The sequence below is a fragment of the Protomyctophum bolini genome, assembly GCF_963924005.1.
Source record: "Protomyctophum bolini genome assembly, chromosome: 13".
Classification (NCBI taxonomy): Eukaryota; Metazoa; Chordata; class Actinopteri; order Myctophiformes; family Myctophidae; genus Protomyctophum; species Protomyctophum bolini.
Genome location: NC_137874.1, coordinates 30,376,504 through 30,392,192, shown reverse-complemented (window position 1 = coordinate 30,392,192; position 15,689 = coordinate 30,376,504). Strand labels below are relative to the sequence as shown.

At 42.0% G+C, this 15,689-nt stretch overlaps 1 protein-coding gene across 1 annotated transcript; it reads left to right on the top strand.

Moving 5' to 3' along the window:
- Nucleotides 1–796: 796 nt before the first annotated feature.
- On the top strand, nucleotides 797–15,579 carry trpc6a (transient receptor potential cation channel, subfamily C, member 6a). Its single transcript, XM_080779926.1, has 14 exons — nucleotides 797–1,040; nucleotides 2,978–3,306; nucleotides 4,223–4,355; nucleotides 4,714–5,014; nucleotides 6,217–6,402; nucleotides 7,840–8,004; nucleotides 8,527–8,782; nucleotides 9,000–9,227; nucleotides 9,822–10,086; nucleotides 10,522–10,717; nucleotides 11,263–11,463; nucleotides 11,786–11,842; nucleotides 11,948–12,023; nucleotides 13,113–15,579. The coding sequence occupies exons 1-14, from the start codon at nucleotides 892–894 to the stop codon at nucleotides 13,235–13,237; spliced, it is 2,667 nt and encodes an 888-aa protein (XP_080636052.1). The 5' UTR covers nucleotides 797–891; the 3' UTR covers nucleotides 13,238–15,579.
- Nucleotides 15,580–15,689: the final 110 nt, after the last annotated feature.

The following is a 15,689-nucleotide window of genomic DNA, read 5'->3' as shown; positions in this document are numbered from 1 at the left end:
CACACACACACACACACACACACACACACACACACACACACACACACACACACACACACACACACACACACAGTAATGAGCTTTATTGCCAAAGTGATAAAACTGTCAGCATAACATGAACACTTTACTGTTGGGGAAGTGGTTCAGTGTTAACTCATAGGCTTCTCATAGCCAACAATAGTTACACAATACTAGACCTGAGCAGGAAAGAGACCCCTGATCTTTTCTCCTCACAAAAGAATCACACTCTTGTGAAGTGAGGGCTGCCTCACTTCTTTAAACAAACATCGTACTCTAAACAAACATTAAAAGTCCACAGACTTGGCTGGGGTCCTGTATTTCGGGGTGCTGTTTGCTAAGCAAACATTAAAACATTAAAAGTCCATAGACTTGGCTGCCACATGACGGAATTTCTGAAAGGCCGACATTGGAGGAGCTATAGCACCCCTGAAAAAAAGAGGAATGCTCTATGTCTCTGCCAATCATTGATTTTGTCATTACACACACTTATGAGCTGTCCCTCAGATCTATCATCATCTGAATGTCGGAGGAGCCAGAAGATCACAGTCTCTACCCAGAGGAAAGCCCTACAGAGAGTGAAGATCACAGTCTCTCCCCAGAGGAAAGCCCTACAGAGAGATCACAGTCTCTCCCCAGAGGAAAGCCCTACAGAGAGTGAAGAGAGATGGAAAGAGAGAGAGTGAAGTGTTAAAGAGAGGAGGGGGAAGAAAAAGAACACAGAGAGAGAGAGAGTTCAACAAATAGAGGAAGAGACACAGAAAGAGAAACCGACAGAGGCAGAGAGACTGGAGAGAGGGAGGAAGAGGGAGATGCCAAAATGCATTTGTAGTGGTGAGTTTAGTATGTGAGCTGGCAGACAAACCTCTGCTGATGACCACCGAGATGAACCACCGGCGTGCGGCAAACCACAACAGTCCAACCACCACACATTACACCAACAGACAGGCCAGGAGTCGAGACAACCTTCTGCTGTATGATGACTTTGGAGAGGAGAACTGCGGTCCTGGACATTGCCTTTGGTGAGTTATTATCTGTGCATATCCATCACTGGAAATAGACAAACGTGTCTCAGAAATGACTTTGTTTAAGACAGAGGTTCGATGAAAATCTGTCACTACGACCATTGGGCTGTGGCAAGACCAAAATAACATTTCGTTTCACTAACTTCTCTATACTAAAATTCTAGTTAGTTTGTCTTTGTAAACAAGTTACAAGGGCTATTATGAAGTATGAAGTTTTATATAAAGTTTGAATTACTTACTGTGTTTGGTATAGTGGAAGAGTACCCTAGGCATTCATTTGGTATGTCTGGTACCTGGCAATGATGACTCATATCAGACACGCAGTGCTGCCCTGGAATTTGAGACAGAATCATGGTTGTGATATTCAAATATGGCACGAAGGTTGTGTCAATTATAAAATAAAAATAAAGTTCTGACATTGTCAGTATCATTAGGATGTACAATATGAAAATTAAATTCAGATATAAAATCACAAAGTTTTACCCGGTACAAGTACCACTTTGGATAACATTTGTAATCAATAGCGGTTCCCAAATGGTGTGCCAAGGCACAATGGTGTGCTATGAGATAGACAAATCAGGGGTGCCTTGGTATTTTCAGACAACTTGCAAAACTACACAAAAAATACAGTCATTTTGGTGCAAATTTCCCAACGCTGTGACCTGTGTGGTTCAAATGGGTTTTATTGCCGTTTGATGTAATTTAGCAATGTTTCATATCAATTTGTGAAATAGTTCTTGAGTTGTTGTTTTATTTGGTATTAGTAAATAAATAAATAAACTTTTACAGACTGATAAGAGAGATAACCTGTTATAGAGGCAAGTTTGCAATAATACTTTTATTTATATTTTTGTCTGATGCTGTGCAGTATGATCGAGTAGGGCATTCATTTATATTTAAAAAATCACACCCGTGTGAACTGAGTGGTGCAACTCCCCCCCCCCCCCCCTCCTCCTCTCTCTCTCTATCTCTCTCATTAGTAGGCAACAGTGCAGCACTATCTGTCTCTCTGTTTCTGGCACAACAGCGCCCCTACTGGTACTAATAGTCATACTGGTGCTCATTAATGTCACATAGGTGAACCAACACGGACATTGCTGTTCCTTGGAGTGGTTGCACCACTCAAAAATGGTTAAAATATGGAGATATACACTGTTCCACTGCTTATGGGAATGTGTGGAGATTAAAACATTCTGGAGGTCTGTGGTCCATTATGTCTCTCAGATCAGGTCCAGTTCCTCTTTGTCCTAAATTATGTATACTCAGTATTTATCCATTAAATTGTACACTAAATAGTAAAGTAAAATAAATAAATAAATAATGACCGACCTTTGCCTGTTACAGGCCAGACGCTCAATTGCGCTATGTTGGAAGAATGTCAATGCCCCTACGATCGGCTTTTGGCTGAGGAACTTAACAACCAGTTTGGCACATGAGAAACTAACATATGTAATTAGGAAGAAACCTGCGGTATTCTATAAGATATGGGAGAAGTTCTTGGACTTCATTAAGCGATGTGATATTGAAGAGGCTTTGGATGTATAGTGGTTAATTGGAGTAGTCAGCTGTGGGGTGGGGGTAGGGAACTGTGACGGACATTGTGCATTTGTTTGTTTAACTGTATGTAATGTGTTTTATATTCGTTTTATTTTTCATTTTGTCATTATTATTATTTATTTATTTTTGTTCTGTATTTATTGTTGTCAAAACATTTCGTGATAAGATTTTGTTTGTTTTTGTGCTGCCATGGGGATGTGGGGGGGGGGGAATATATGTCAAATGTTTTGAAAATACTTCTTTGTACTGTAAAGAAAATCATGTTTTAAAAAAAATATATATGGAGATATGAGGTTTCTGCCAGACAGCAAGGATATGTCAAAAGTAAAGTCCTGAATGTGTTCTGTCTGTGCTTCTGTCACATCTCTGTCTGACAGCCACAGCAGCTCAGAGAGACAACTCATGGCACGCATCACAGCCGTCAAGAGACGGCAGGCTCTACGAGGCCCCGCCTACATGTTCTCTGCTCCGTCCACCAGCCTATCGGAGGTCGAGCAGCGCTTCCTGGATGCGGCCGAATATGGCAACATTCCAGAGGTGCGGCGCATGCTCCTGCAGATGCCCAATTTGAACGTCAATGCTGTAGACTACATGGGCCAGAATGCATTGCAGCTGGCTGTCGCCAATGAGCATCTAGAGGTGACTGAGCTGTTGCTGGGGAGGGCGGATCTGGCAAGAGTGGGTGACGCCCTCCTACTGGCCATCAGTAAGATGTGTGTTAATTGTGCAAGTCTCTTTTCTCTCTGTCTGTCTGTCTGTCTGTCTGTCTGTCTGTCTGTCTGTCTGTCTGTGGCCTCATTCACACCTAAGGCCCTGTTCACACTATTGAGACAGCTGTCTTGTGTCTTGTCTGTGTTTAATGGGGGGGGGGGGGGGGGGTTCTTGTCAAACCATGTGACTTCCATTGGAAATGCATTGGAGCGGCCATTAAACACGGACAAGACAGGTGTCTTTTAGGTGTGAATGAGGTCTGTCTGTCTGTCCTCGGCAGATTTGGTCTGTCACTGTCCAGTTGTGATTGGATTTCACTCCCTCCGTACTCCGTAGTAGTGAAGGACCAATCAGGAACCAGTATGCAAATATGGGGAATTTTTTTTAATCCGCCACTTGGAAATGCAGGTTCCACACAGAGATTCAAGACTAATATCTAAACAGTGATATTAGTCTTGCCATGCCAGGCTCTCCCTCAGAGAGAGAGAGAGAGAGAGAGAGAGTGTGTGTGTGTGTGTGTGTGTGTGTGTGTGTGTGTGTGTGTGTGTGTGTGTGTGTGTGTGTGTGTGTGTGTGTGTGTGTGTGTGTGTGTGTGTGTGTGTGTGTGTGTGTGTGTGTACTTGCGTGCGTGCGTGCATCTGTGTGCACACAGCAACACACTCGGTATGTTACAAGGTCTGGTTCTGAAAATAAATACACCAATACATCAGCAGTTCCTAAAACTTAACATGGGTTTAAATAGCCCCTCAATAGGCAGCATTCTACACTGGTCGTGAGGAGTATTCTACGTATACGTTATATGTGTCAAATGCCTGTAATGTGTTATACTGTAGGTAAGGGGTACATCTACTGTATATGGTACAGTAACAGTATATGTATCAAATGCCTCTAATGTGTTATACATACTGTAGGTAAGGGGTACATCCGTATCACAGAGGCCCTCCTGGATCACCCTTCCTTTAGAGACACCCGTCGGCTTACGGCCAGCCCTGCCCAGGCAGACATGTTGGATGACTTCTATGCGTATGACGAAGATGGGACCAGGTACTGTAATGAAAGAAAGTAAATAATACAGGGGTGTCTCTTTCTTTAAGGTGGTTCTTAAGTGATCTACTTATATAGGTATAGTAGAGGGAACGAGAGGGCAAAGGGAGAATGAGGTGCAATGTTTTTCACTGTGATTATGAGTGCAGTGGAACTACGAATGATCATTTAATCACTACCAATACCCCTAAGTTATAGTCAATAGTTTATTCTTTTAATGTTGGCGATTCTGTCATTTTAATTCAATGCACCAAAGTGCTCTGCACTCTCTAAGTTACAAATGGATAAAATAACAGATATTACAAGATAGGCTACTTGCATATTATTATTCACTGTAAATTTTGATACGTTCCTGTAGGTTCTCCCATGACGTGACCCCAGTGATCCTGGCAGCGCATTGCCAGGAGCATGAGATAGTGCACACTCTGCTGGGTAAAGGGGCACGCATCGACCATCCTCACGACTACTTCTGTTGCTGTGACTCCTGCAACTACCAGCAGCAGTACGACTCCTTCAGCCACTCACGGTCAAGGATCAACGCCTACAGGGGCCTCGCTAGTCCCGCCTACCTCTCACTGTCCAATGAGGACCCGGTGTTGGCGGCATTGGAGCTCAGTAATGAACTGGCTATGCTGGCTAACATTGAGAAAGAGTTTAAGGTACGTGCATGATTGTTGACAAAGAGAGATTTGGTTGACAAAGAGAGGATTGTGTGCACATCTTACGCCTGTATTTAGGCCAGCTGCTGGACAACTAGGCAAGAAGGTGGGAAACAAGGAGAACATAGAACGTCTGCACACTGGTTTAGGCTCCAAAAACATACTATTATTACTGGCGCAACGTTTCGACCCTTTTAGGTCTTCGTCAGGATCTGATATCATAAATGATATCAGCAGCAGTAATAACAGTACATTTTTTGGAGATTTAAAATAGAGATGCACGATATTGAAATTATGACCGATCTCCGAGTATTTGCAGGGTCATACCGGTAGATACCGATATATTATATTATTATATTTATATCGAAGTCATTGTTGAATTAAAAAAAATATGTATTTTAGTTTTGCTGGTGAAAGTAGACGGTAAGCCTCCCTCCCCACTAACAGCAGACACTATAAATAAACAGTCAGTCTGGCTGGCTGCTCTGTGAGTACAAAGCTATTGACAGTCACAATATTATTGCGTTATCATCAATATTGGTGAAAATAATCAGGATTACACACAACTAATGTGGATTATTTTGATACAGATTCGATACATATATGGCATTTTTAAGGCTGATATGGCTCATTTTGCTAGGCTACCGATTATATCATGCATCACTAATTAAAAACAGTGTGCAGATGTTTTATCTTCTCATTGAACCCTACAGACTCCAAAAATGTAATGCATAACCATTTTTACTAGTGAATAAAAACATTATTTTAACCAATGTCTATGGTAGACATAATACAATAGAGAACTAAGACATCTGCGGAGGATAGAGGTGGTCTCCATGCTCTTCTATTGAAACATGTAGATCCTGTGTTATCATGAGGAATTGCATGAAGCATAAAGGGCAATATCTCCACTGCCCAAGTGGGATTCATTTCCATTTTAGCTCAGCAGTAGAAATGTCAGAATTTATGACAAAGGATCTCACAGCTTTAACTAGGCACTTTTAATACATTTGCACCTACTGTATACCGACATGGCCAAAATAGGGATGCCAGGTTGAAAGTGAGAAAAATTTGAGACACATCGGCTTCATATTCGCCGATACAATATCGTCAAATAATGGCCGACATATCACACACACACACACACACACACACACACACGGACACACACACAAATAAATTATTATTTTTCCTCTTTGCAGAATGACTACTGCCGTCTGTCGAGCCAGTGTAAGGATTATGTGGTGGGCTTGCTGGATCTGTGTCGCAGCACAGAGGAGGTGGAGGCAATACTGAGTGGAGAAACTGACTGTGAAGACAGCTTCGATCCACCAGGGCGCCCCTCGCTCACACGCCTCAAACTAGCCATCAAATATGAACTCAAGAAGGTCAGTATTCCAGAAATAAATCAGCCATATTCAACCTATCTGTCAGTTGATAGGATGATAGGGAGATCTCTCTCTCACTCACTCTGATAGGATGATAGGGCGATCTCTCTCTCACTCACTCTGAACTCATTAGTATCCATCCATCCATCCATCCGCCAATCAATAAAGTAGATCAACTCAGTTTACCCTCCTCAGTTAAAAAAAGTAGTACTCTTTAGATAAGATACAATACATCATAGCCGGTGATGATGACATTAAACAAAATGTTTTCTTTCCAGGAAAATAAATTAGATACTGAAGATTATTTGTTTAGTTGCTTGCCTTCTGTTGATCTGAATTCTTAATTAGCCCTTCATATGACTTTAATATATTATTAACTTTATATTTAGCAGTGTATGGCTGTGTACAATAATAATTACATAATCATCACCACAGACATTGTATTTGCCAACAACGAATAAGGAAAACCTGGTAAAATTATTCTTTCACTGTTCAAGAGGATTAATATCACATCTGTGTCCTGCACCTACATGGTAAAAGTGTTCATTTCACTCTGAGAATATTCAAATGTAGGCTACATTTCTTTTTACATTCAAATGTACATATTTGTACACCCTCAAGAGTTACAAATGGATACATTAATACAGAGGATTATAGGAGCAAGAGCGCTAGTCTGCATACAGTAGGCCTACATGTATGCATTCTTTGACCCATTCCTCCACCAAAGAAAAGGATCAGATAAGATGTTGGGCTACTGTAGCTGTGTAGTCTGTTTATGTCGGGTATGTAGAGTTGACAGAACCAATAAACAGTGTAGCAATAAATTCCATCTGTTTCTCTCTCTCTCTCTCTCATCTTCTTCCCTTTCCCCTACTTTATTCGTCTCCCATTCTCCGCGGTGTTCACCCCTCCTATGCCTGTATATGTCTCTGCTTTCCTCTCTTCCTGGTGTTCAAGCACGAGACCTGGATTTTTAACCTCACCCTTCTTTACCCATGAATAGCTTTACCAATGCACATTTTGGATTTCTGTTTTTACTGCATGGCTGTGTAGCCGTCTTACAAATGGGACTGTGTACTGTGTGGCTGGGGGAATTCAAGGCTTGAAGGCACACTCAAATGTTTTCTGTCTGTTTATTTGTTTGTCTAATTGTCTGAGACTAATCTTTCAAATTGCTGGACTGATCAACAGCAACGTTCTTGCGCACACTGCCTGTAGGCCTCGGAAGTACCTCCACACGTCTTATATTCTTTGGAGATATTTAACTTCAATTTTATAGTTGAAGTGAAAGGCGGTTGGATTGGGCTGAAAGTTTGACCAAAATCTATGAATACTGTAAGCACTCTTGTGTAGAGCAGACTTCTGTGCATTTTAATCAAATACGCCATATATAGTAATAGGCCTACATTACATTTCGTTTTAATTTGTTTCCTACAGTTTGTAGCACATCCCAACTGCCAGCAGCAGCTGCTGAGCATCTGGTATGAGAACTTGCCTGGTCTGAGACAACAGACCACTGGGATCAAACTACTGGTGGTCTTGGGAGTGGCGATAGGACTGCCTGTGCTGGCTCTGGGTTACTGGATAGCTCCCTGTAGCAGAGTATGTATGGTTTCACTTTATGAAGGACTACATACCGGTAGGTTTAGTAATTCAGCCAATCAATCAATCAATCAATCAATCAGATTACTATATACTTAACCACTTTAACAGCATCATTTCACCCCCCACTACCACACCCCAGGTGAGACAGAAGAGCTGGTTCCATTTAGCCTACCATGTGCTGTAACTGTTGTCGACTCTTTGATGTATTGTAGGCACATGTACTTCATTGCCAAAAACTACGTGCCTTTTCGAAATACATTCCAACTGATTCCAACCCTATTGTGTCAAAGTGACAGATAGATAACTGATGGTCTTTGGTTATCATCTTCAAGCTTTGTCTTTGCGCTAAGCCATGCCCACAACATTGAGAGCCAATTAAATTACCTGGAGGCATGGTTATGTCCTGAAGTGCATTGGGGGAATGAATTCAAGCCTTTCAAATTATTATTATTATCATACCTTATTCATTACTTTCTCAGCATCGTCTTTTCCTCTCCTCGTTTCACTCTCTTTTGTCAGGTGGGGAGCGTCATGCGTAGCCCCTTCATGAAGTTTGTGGCTCATGCCTCATCCTTCTCCATCTTCTTGTGTCTGCTGGTCATGAACGCTGCCGACCGCTTTGCAGGCACCACTCTATTGGCCAACATGACTCACCATCATCTAAGAGAACAACAAGGACCAAACTTTGGCCCCGAGCTGGACCCCCTGTTGCTCTATCGTACGACCACAACGCCCTTCACATGGATGGAGATCCTTATCATATCCTGGGTCATGGGTGAGAGTGTGCGCTTTGCACCAATACACATTAAAAAGTGGCAAATTACAAAATGACTACCAGTACTACTAGTTTCAATTCTTGTCTAATCAATTATTATTTTGGGAGGTCGTGTGCTGAAAGTTTTGAGAAACCCATGCTATACATGTCGACAATAAACAATGTTGACAAACAATATACGTTTTCATCAAATTGTGTGTTTGTGGGTATTGTAAAGGTATGATCTGGGCAGAGGTGAAGGAGATCTGGAGTCAGGGTCCAGGGGAGTACCTGATGGAACCATGGAACTTTCTGGACTTTGGCATGCTGGCGATCTTCCTGGCTTCCTTCACTTCTCGCGTCTCTGCTTTAAAACACGCCACTGTAGCCCAGACCTACGTACGCACACACTACACAACGCTTGTCAACGTCACACTGCCTCCTGAGGTGCACTACTTTACACTAGGTAAGCACAAACCATTGGCTGTATACAAACAGGGCACAAACAACATTTCCCACAAACATTTTATATTTAAACACTCCAGATCCAGATGAAGATCTGGATTGACCGAAACGTTTGTCAATTTGAATAAAAGCTGATGCTGTAATTGCTGTGTGCAATGTGCAGGAGTTTTGTTCATTAATTGCTTCAGTTGTCACTGTCCAATCAATGCACCTGCATCTGGTTAAAGTGCATCTGGTATTTAAAGTGTAACCACGGCCCAAATCTGTGTGAAGCCTGATTTCTAATGGTGAACCGTTCAGGGTACTGAACTGGCCAATCTGCTATTGCTTGGTTCTGGTGCCAAGCAATAGTGTGATCTAGCGTGAATAGGTGATCTTGTAGTCTAGGGTGACATCACCAACAACAACAAATAGATGGCCAGTTTAGTACCTGATTAGAGGTTTGGTTCCCCATTAATATAATAAAATAATGGTTCCCCACAGTGTTCTAATCACCTGATCATTGCAGAACACACACACACACACACACACACACACACACACACACACACACACACACACACACACACAGTAAAGCAGAGCTCTCTTTCCACAGCACGTCTATACTGGGTGCCATCAGACCCCCAGCTGGTATCCGAGGGCCTGTATGCAGTCGCCGTGGTGTTGAGCTTCTCTCGGATCGCGTACATCCTCCCAGCCAACGAGAGCTTCGGGCCCCTGCAGATCTCACTCGGCAGGACGGTCAAGGACATCTTCAAGTTCATGGTCATCTTCATCCTGGTCTTTCTGGCCTTCATGATTGGCATGTTCAACCTCTACTCCTATTACCTGGGAGCCAAGCAGAATGACGCCTTTACCACGTAAGACATGCAAACACACTCTCATTCACCAATCTGAGAACCCGTCGTCAAAAGAAAATCTCTTTCCCTTTGAATAAGATTTATTGACGAAGTCAACAGTCTGTCTCGAGAGACTAAAGAGACACTATCACCATTTATAACACTATTGCTATTATATTTGGTGTTGGGCTGATGTTCCAATAGCAGGCATAAAACTGAGATGTGGCGTGCACACATTGCGAGCTTGTAGATAGGCCAGGTTAAAGAGAGAATAACTGAGAGAATGGGAAGGGCAAAGTAGAGGGTAATTGTATCTGTCAATATGGAATCGGATAGCAAATATTCTTGTTTGGCTTTGGTTACTAGCAAAGAAGCGTTCGAAGTCAATCCAATTCATTGGATTACTAGTTTGATCTCCTTCCTCCCTAAATAGACTAAATCATTCTGTCCCTCTAGCCTGGAGGAGAGCTTCAAGACATTGTTCTGGGCTATATTTGGACTGTCGGAGGTGAGGTCTGTTGTGATCAACAACGGACACAAATTCATTGAGAATATCGGCTACGTGCTCTACGGGGTTTACAATGTTACCATGGTGATCGTGCTGCTCAACATGCTCATTGCAATGATCAACAGCTCCTTCCAGGAGATTGAGGTATGTCACTCTACTGACCTTCAGTACGTAGCAGCACTGGATAATTCACTAATGTTTGTGTGTCACGTTTAACCCGTCCGATCCCAACCCTAGCACTGAAAATAGCTGAGCTCCAAGCTCACAACGCTGCGACCACAACCACTAAAACTAACACCAATCTGTACAGTACACCTCAGACATGACGCTAGTACAGTATGTCACAGGGACTCACACCAAATCCAACCCTTGATGCTGAGTGCCAAGCAGGGAGGCATTGGGAGTCTTTGGTATGACCCGGCCAGGGATCGAACCCTGACCTCCCAGTCTCAGGGCGGACACTCTAACCACAAGGTCACTGAGCTGGTTTCTCTTGTGATGACCACGAAAATGGTACTCTCACAATGTCGATTAAAACAATTCTATACTCTATACTTGTGGGGACATTTGGTCCACACAAGTATAGTAAATACAAGTCTACAACACATGCACACACACACACACACACACACACACACGCGCGCGCACACGCACACACGCACGCACACTAACCATCTGTTGTCCATTAGGATGATGCTGATGTGGAGTGGAAGTTCGCTCGGGCTAAACTGTGGTTCTCTTACTTTGAGGAGGGCAGGACCCTCCCTGTGCCCTTCAACCTGGTTCCCAGCCCCAAGGCCATGATGGGACTGGCCACTGGCATTAAGTCCCTCCTCCAGCACTACCGAGCACGACATGGCAACGGCATAGATGGGGCTCAGCTCAGCCAGGTATAGCGGAATCAGCTTTTTGGGAAATTGATTATAAACAATCAAGCACTTAAACCTTATATTTCCCCACAGACTCGATAATAGACTGTAAATATCTTTGCCGAAAATAGCAGATCTTAGCAGAAACATACAACAACAACAACAACAACACAAAGTATATATTAGGCTTTACTGGTCAGTCAAGTAGCACACCTGATCATTTAGTAGTGTGACTTGGAGCACCTCCCAGTGGTTATACTATTACATGACAGGCTCTTGTATAGTGAAAATTTTACATTGTCAGAGGAAGGTAAATTCTGGTCACAAAAATATATTTTTCTAGCTCGGAGAGAGTAAAGCTTCAGGATTCAACGGTTCCATTGGCCATACTCGATACCAGGTATGGATTTACTCTGTGTGTGTGCTTGTCTATATGCTGTGTCATTATTTGATCATTTAACGTAATGATGTACACGTATACTGAAGCTGATGAACATCATTTCAGAAGATCATGAAGAGACTGATAAAGCGTTACATCATCAAAGCTCAGACGGACAGAGAAAGTGATGAGATTACTGAAGGTAAGTTCAATATGTGGCTGCACAAACATGACATATTCCATTCATTACTGAAGGTATAAGTTCAATATGTGGCTGGCTGGCTGCACAAACATATTCAGGTATTTCATTGGCGTTTATCCAGAGAAACCTGCTGTACAGAGAGTGTAAAGGAAGAAACTTCAGATCCAAGCAAGCATGGTTTAGACTTTAGAGCCAAAGTGGCCTGACAATGTCATTGTGAACCAGAAACAATCATGAAAGGGGAGAGGAGTTAGGAAGCTTAAGGAGAAAGTTACAGGGCTCATTTATACACTCCCTTGGAGATTACTATCGAATGACATATCGGTACAAGCAAACAAGACTTAAAAGGATCCCTGGATAAGACGACAAATATGCCTTCATACATTATAATTGCCCTCTATAACTAAAATTTAAATATTGTATTCATTTTAGAAATAGTTAATCTTTCACTAAATAGGGAACTCCTGTTGCAAGTTGATGATGTCATTTGTCCATGTGTGGACACTAGGTGCGATGGGAGTGGTCACTATTGATGAAAGATTATCTACTGTATTTCTAAAATAAATAAAATATTTAAGTTTTTGTTATAGAGGGCAATTATAATGTATTATTATCGTATTAGCCAGGGATCATTTTAAAAGCCCCACTAGCAGCCCCAGTTGGTCCTTGCAACCAACTGAAGAGTAACTCTAGACTAGAAGAAAGGCCAAGCGGTAACCAAAATCAGTAGTGGCTGAGTGGTCTGAGAGTGGCATTTGACTTTGAGAATAGACTAGATCATTGGTCACTGAAATAGTTCTTTCAGAGAGCATGAATGCTCTCAGCAAGTTCCATCTGGTCATTAGATTCTGAGATAACGTTGGTGTAAGTAGAAGTTGTGGAGTAAGGGTGGTGCAAGAGGAAAGGTCACAGTGTCAAACTATACCCGGAGTTTCGTTTTGACCGTTTCACTGGTGACTAATAAGTTATAACAGAGGTACCAGACGAATAAAAAACAATAGCCAATTAGGAGGAGAAAACCAGCAGTGACTTACAGTAAGAGTCCCCAGGGCTGCGTGGAGTTGAAAACCACTTTGTGTGTTTCTCTAGGAGAGCTGAAGGAGATCAAGCAAGACATCTCCAGTCTGCGCTATGAGCTGCTGGAGGAGAAATCTGAAAACATGGAGACACTAGAGGGTCTACTAAGGAGACTAGGGGAGATCAAGGAACCATAGAAGATATACTGTACATTACATACACCACTGTAGTTAGTTGTGCCAATAGTTCAACTTCACTATAACCACTGTGGAAGAAAGGGGCAGCTGAACAATCAGTACAAGCTTATCATCTTCTCTGTCTTTTTATTACTCCCCTCCCCCAGGGAAAATAAAGTCTGGGTAAGTGATTATATGTATAATTATATACAATTATATACTCATTTGCATTGTATGCATTTAACCAGCGCTCTTATACAGTGACTTAAAATCGCAAGGAGATAAAACAACAGCCCTGAAATCATGGAAGATCATCATAGGGAAAAGTGTCACCAAAGTGCCTTAAGGTGGAGGTCATCATGAGAAACATTTCAGATTCCCTGCAGTATACGGATCGCCAAAAGAGATTGAAATGCCTTGAATGTTACACACACACAATGTCAAATGTGCTGCTTATGATGAACCACACTCCACCAGAGCAGCATAGGCATGTGAAAAATCATACTGACAAAACAAATACCTATGCCTATCCCAGACAGGGTGACGAAATGTATTTATATGAACAAAAGTATTAAAACATAGAGTTCTGTTTGTTTAGCAGCCTTGTCGTCATTTCTGTTTATTACTGTTATGTAGCCACTTTTCCTTTTATGTGCCTGATAGGAGTAACCCATCACTAGGATTGATACGTTGTGCAGGAAGGGAGCTTGACTGTTGGAGGAGTGATGTTTAAACCTGGCAAGTACAGGAAACGTGTACCGTTTAAGTCTCTGCCAAGAGCCAGAACAGGTTTAACTTTCTTCTGCAATGACAGTTAGTAGCTATAACTTATTCTTTGTGCTGTGAGTTCATTGCTTACATTTTAGGCGCTGGCTTAAGCTTGGAACCTTTGAGACACCAGATGCACATCCTAATAGCAAAGTTGACTGCTAATGCCTGATTTATATTTGGTTGCATGCAGTGTCACGCACCAGAAATAGCTGATAAACAATTGCATCTAAGTATGTAGGCTAAAGGCCTACCCCTACATCAAGTTATTTCTGTTCCACCAAAGTGACCAAACAGTATACCCATGTAATAAGCACCCAAAATAAACAAAAACTCATATACAGCATTTCTTTAAGGAAAGTGGGCGGTCCTGTCCCCAGTCATTTATTGAGAATGTAGGAAGAACAAAAGGGAGAGCGAATCTGGGACAAAGTTCTCTTTGTCTACAGATTCAGTCAGAATTCATTCCTTGACCAGCAGGAGCACACGTCTCTGCAGGCGGGCATACGACTGGTAGAAATATCACCATACTTATAGAGGTATAGCAATATCTGCTCATGTTTGTGAAGTTGTGTTAAATAATCAAATTGATGGTTGTCAGTGTCATGGGAAGTGCGCCACATTTTAACACTGGATATTACTGTGTATACGCGTGCAATTTTCAGCAGATGTTCCCAAATAGTTCCTAGAAGACTTGCCGTTTTCTTTTTCTTTTTTTTATTATTAATTTACACAACAAAATATTTTATAAAATGTCCAGGATGATAAAAATCTCCATGATTGTTGATGTCGCACTGATAGACAATAAATGATACATAATATGGGGCAATAAACTCATATGATGGGTTTATTGCCCCAGGCTTAGGCAGGTTCATAACCACTACACGAGTTCTGGGCCCACAAACGCATATCATCATTTGAACCCCTTTCAACCTGGTGTCCCTATTTTGGGCATGTTAAAAATAAAAATAAAAGCGAAAACAGCAGATCTACAAGCTCAAAATGCACTGTGAGCTAGTAGATTGTCTATTTTCTCTGCATGACACCATCATTAGATTAAGTAAAAAAAAATAGGGCTTAAGTGGTTAATTGTTAAATAACAATGACCATAAGTGGTACAGCAGCTTAACTAGACACACCACTGCTTCGACATAAACCTCATAGTAAAGCAACTACCGGTACACATAAAACCCATGGTGTTCATTTAGCTCTGAGTACAAGTGGAACCACATGGACCCGCAAGGATCCATGTGGTTCCACTTGTGCATCTCAGAGTTCAATTGACACTAGATTTTACAGTGTTCTGTTCTCTCTAAATTGACATAAATGTAGTGAAAACCACATCCCAGATGCCTGGAAACTTGGCATAGAGAATGTTTCTCCAACAGACTATATGGAAATGGATAAAACAGACATACAGTATATGGATGGAATAGCAGTCGGGTACCAAGAGTCTAACCTCTGTTTATACATATGCTACAACTAGACCAAATTATGTCTGATAGCCAGTGTTTCTCAACTGATGGCTCCTGACCTACAAGTGGGTTATGACGAGTGACGAGTCATTCTCAAGGTCAAGGACAAGGTCATGTGACAATAGCAACTTACCTTCTGCAGTCTGGGTTGTGGCTTCACAGGAGGACATTTGGGTTCTGCACGGTAAAAATCCTGATTGCAACCATTTAAGCCCTGTACTTCATCATAC

Excerpts from the sequence above, each read along its gene's own strand:
- trpc6a (XM_080779926.1), top strand. The coding sequence starts at position 892 with ATGACCACCGAGATGAACCACCGGCGTGCGGCAAACCACAACAGTCCA. Across the intron at positions 4,356-4,713 it reads TATGACGAAGATGGGACCAG|GTTCTCCCATGACGTGACCC; the intron begins GTACTGTAATGA and ends ACGTTCCTGTAG. Across the intron at positions 5,015-6,216 it reads ACATTGAGAAAGAGTTTAAG|AATGACTACTGCCGTCTGTC; the intron begins GTACGTGCATGA and ends TCCTCTTTGCAG.